The sequence below is a fragment of the Sinocyclocheilus grahami genome, unplaced genomic scaffold (assembly GCF_001515645.1).
Source record: "Sinocyclocheilus grahami isolate Dianchi unplaced genomic scaffold, SAMN03320097.WGS_v1.1 scaffold126.1, whole genome shotgun sequence".
Lineage (NCBI taxonomy): Eukaryota > Metazoa > Chordata > Actinopteri > Cypriniformes > Cyprinidae > Sinocyclocheilus > Sinocyclocheilus grahami.
This window is the reverse complement of record NW_015505305.1, coordinates 2265162-2269187: the sequence shown is the minus strand read 5'-3', so window position 1 is coordinate 2269187 and position 4026 is coordinate 2265162. Positions and strand designations below refer to the sequence as shown.

The 4026-nt window shown below is 35.4% G+C and overlaps 1 protein-coding gene across 1 annotated transcript in view; it reads right to left on the bottom strand.

Moving 5' to 3' along the window:
• LOC107590296 (mitogen-activated protein kinase kinase kinase 15-like) overlaps nt 1–4026 on the bottom strand; it is a 30603-nt gene that overhangs the window by 10521 nt on the left and 16056 nt on the right. Inside the window, exons 15-19 of the mRNA XM_016279006.1 lie at nt 3655–3782; nt 3431–3561; nt 3246–3351; nt 1710–1867; nt 174–357 (exon numbers count right to left, since the gene is read on the bottom strand). Coding sequence (XP_016134492.1) covers nt 174–357; nt 1710–1867; nt 3246–3351; nt 3431–3561; nt 3655–3782 — 707 coding nt within the window. The remainder of the gene's footprint in view (nt 1–173; nt 358–1709; nt 1868–3245; nt 3352–3430; nt 3562–3654; nt 3783–4026) is intronic.

Genomic DNA, 4026 nt, shown 5'->3' with positions numbered 1-4026 from the left:
GGGGGGGATGGGGGAGTTTCACAGCTCTGAGTGTTTGCCTGCGAAAAATGTTCTGTGTGCTCTCACAAGGCCCAAAATGCCTTACACACCATGTATGTGACCAGAAGGGTCAACCCAGGTCTCATTATTATCACAGCTGCACAAAGCATGTTAGACTTGGTCAGAGACATTACCTGAAGGTTTGAAAGCGATCTTGTTCTTTTTGCCTTTAATGTTTTGACGCAGGAATGGATCCTTGAGCAGGTCCCCGCCCATTGCTCGTTTATTCGGGTCAGGCTCAAAGCATGCAAGAATGAAGGATTTGGCCTCTGACGAAAGAGACTCTGGGATCTCTGGATGGATCTTAAACATGCCCACCTGGTACAAAGAGAACAGAAACGAATGGAGGAGATGATTTTGATTAAAGGGTTCATATGATGTGATTTCAATTTTTCCTTTCTCTTTGGAGTGTTACAAGCTCTTGGCGCATAAAGAAAATCTGTAAAGTTGCAATGACTAAAGTCTCAAATCCAAAGAGATATTCTTTATAAAAGTTAAGAGTCAACCACGCCTACCTAAAACGGCTCGTTCTAACACACCTCCACATGTCTACGTCACGATGTGGAAAGATTTGCATAACGCTGCCCAAATCTTCACAAAAAGAAAAAAGGCGTAACTTTTATTCTCGCTGTAGTATTGTTGTTGCCGCCGCCACCATGTCCTGAAGACACTGTGTGTTTCGTTGTGAAAGCAAAACTACTTTGATTGGCCTTCCAAAAGAGGACACAACTAGAAATCAGTGGTTAAGTTGTATTTACAACACTGTTCCAGAACACTTCAACCCAAATATTCAGATGTGTGCAGTGCATTTTACGGAGGACGAGGACTGTTTCCTGTAGGGGTGCAACGGTTCAACTTACTCACGGTTCGGTTTGTGTCATGGTTTCGGTACGGTTCGGTATGTGCTATGTTTAGGGAAAAAACTATATTGTCGAATAAAGAAAATAAGAATAAATAATCTAACTACAAGCAACAGCACAAATAAATAAACAGTGAAAAAAGATACAAATAAAATAAACAGTGCTTTTCAGTTTTTTTAGGTAGGTCTAACATAGTTTTTAGGTACAGAAATCGAATAAATCAAATGTAAAACAACATTGCATATTTGACTGTATAAATTAAAGATTAATCCTTATTAAAGTTACAAAAGTTATTCAATCAAGAGCAGTGAGTGATTTCCGTGTTGTTGCTGTTTGATTAGCATTAAGAAAGTGCTGTCACTTTAAGAGAACGCACTGATTCAGTGCACTGATACTGTACGTTCAGCCGACTATGTCTGCTAGGATACTCACCAAGACGGGAATTTTGACATAATTTTTGAGTGAATTTGTCCATTCAAACACAATACTTCACAGAGAGCTTAAGAATTCAGAGCAAATGCATGAATCGGAAAATCAACAACACAAAAGCAAAACCATTAATGTCATGCAAACCTCAGAAACATCACAAAAACTAATTAAATAACAATTAAACAACTCTAATACCTGCTGAGAATCATTTCTGTCACTATATATATATATATATATATATATATATATATATATTTCATATAGTAGACTCAAATAAATAAATACACATATTTACTTTACTAATTTGTACTTTTTTTTAATCAAATCAAAGTCTGCGTTAACAGACTTTTTAATTTTTTTTACATTTTTAACAAAATATACCTTAAACATGGCAGCCTGTGGTTCTCCCAGCTCATGGAAAGGAGGTTTGCCTGTGGCCATCTCTATGATGGTGCAGCCCAGGGACCAGATATCAGCAGGTGCCCCGTAACCTCGAGGGCCTTTATCGATGATCTCAGGGGCCATATACTGTAACGTACCTGGACAGAGTTTTACAGGGGAAAAGCAGAACTTCCTTAGATAAGAATGTGCTGTGACATGATGTTACACAAAATAAATAAATCAAGGAGAGACGCTCAGGAGTGAAGTTGACAGTGAAATGCGAGGGGGAGGACAGATGAGCGCACCTGCTCTGATGCTTCAGCAGTCACTAATGAAACATAAACACACTCCTGTCTCAGATGCTATGCTAATCTAATTACTCACCGACAGGAGACATTCTCATGTTACCAGTGACCAGGACTCATGATCGCTTGCCTCACTGGAAGAAACGCCGTCTATTTTGTGTCAGAAAATAAAAGTTATCTAAGCCTTGGAAAGGTGAACCAGTCCACACCAGTGTATGGCCAATTTAGTCAATTTGCAAGGGTTTTTAAATATGGGCAAGGGTTTTTAATAATCTAAAAAATATATATTTTTAAATAAAAAAAAATTCTAGCACAAAAAAAAATCATTAAATTATTTAAAATTGAAAAATATTTTCAATAAAACCTGGTCTTTTGAACGGTCTATTCATAAAAAAATCCTAAAAAGAAATATATCACAGTTAAAAAAAAAAAAACATTAAGCAGCACAAATATTTTTCAACATTTATAATAATATGAATGTTTCATGAAAATGCAGCTTTGCCATAACAGCAATAACTTTTACAGTTTTTTACTGTATTTTTGATCAAATAAATGCAGCCTTGGTGACTCCTTTCAAAAACATTTAATAATAGCAGTGTAATTAGAATGTTTCTTAAAAAGTCAGCTTTGCCATCAGAGGAATACATTTCAATTTAAATATATTAAAATAGAAAACAGTTATAATAATAATAATAATTTACAATATTACAGTTCTTAGTGTATTTTTTTTTTTTTAAATTGCAGCCGTGAGACTTCTTTCAAGAACACTAAAAACTCTTACTAACCCCAGACTTTTGAAAAGTAGTGTGTATATATGTCAAATGATTTATTTGTAAATTAGTTCATCAAATAACTGTTAATTAATTTTTCATTTACTATATTTTTTAAAGATTAATCAATGTATTAATTATTTAAAAAAATTTACACAGTTTTTCTCTGAGCCTTTTTCCATGTTACTCTTTGTAAACCCCTTATATAGAGCATTAATACACACTTTATAAATGTATCCTGACAGCGTTTGGAGGTATACACACTAAAAGGGGAGGAATGAAACTCCCTTAGATCCTGTTTGGTGGGGTTAATGATAGACTGAACTTTAACTAAGCCTAAAATCCTGACCTGGCAAAGACCACCAGGATGTATGATGACACAGGTCAAATGGAACAGCGAGAGGGTCACACGGAGGGTGCATCTTGCAACTAACAAAAGACAATGAAAGTGAAACAAATACCAGTGAACGTCTCTGTGCAGGGATTGACTCCAGCCAGCCTCTTGGACGTGCCGAAGTCTGAGATTTTCAACACGCCACTGTAGGTGTTGACTAAGACATTGTCTCCCTGTGGAAAGGTGATCGGTCAATGAACATTCACATTTTTGAGGGCACCCAAATATAGATCCAAAAGATTTATCAGATACCTTGATGTCCCGATGAACAATCTGGTTCTCATGCAAATAACGAAGTCCTTCCAAGATCTGCCGAGTGTAGAAGATTATGGTGGCTTCTTTCAGAGGACCCCACTTTGAACGCAACAATGCTGACAGACTTCCTGTAGAGGAAATATGATGACTATGAAGAACAAATCAAATTTAAAGTAGAAAAGATGTTCTTGATATTGTTCTATTAGAAACTACACATGTACCTCCAGGGACCTGTTCCATGAAGATCTTGATATATCCGTCCTCTGACACCGAGCCCAGGTACTGAACAATGTTCCTGTGTTTCAGGTACTTGTGGAGGGCTATTTCCTCATGCAGTGGTTGGGAATACCTGAATGTGTCAGTGTTATTTTAGTATTATTTAAATACTATTATAGTATTTATCCATATTTCGAATTAGCTTTTATTTTTATATTTTCATTTTAGTTTTAGTTTAAGCTTTAGTCATTTTGTTATGTGCTTTTGTCATTTGTTCTAGTTTTTGGGTCTAGAAATGTATTTATATATATATATATATATATATATATATATATATATATATTCCCAAAATTATTGTTTTATTAAATTATATATTT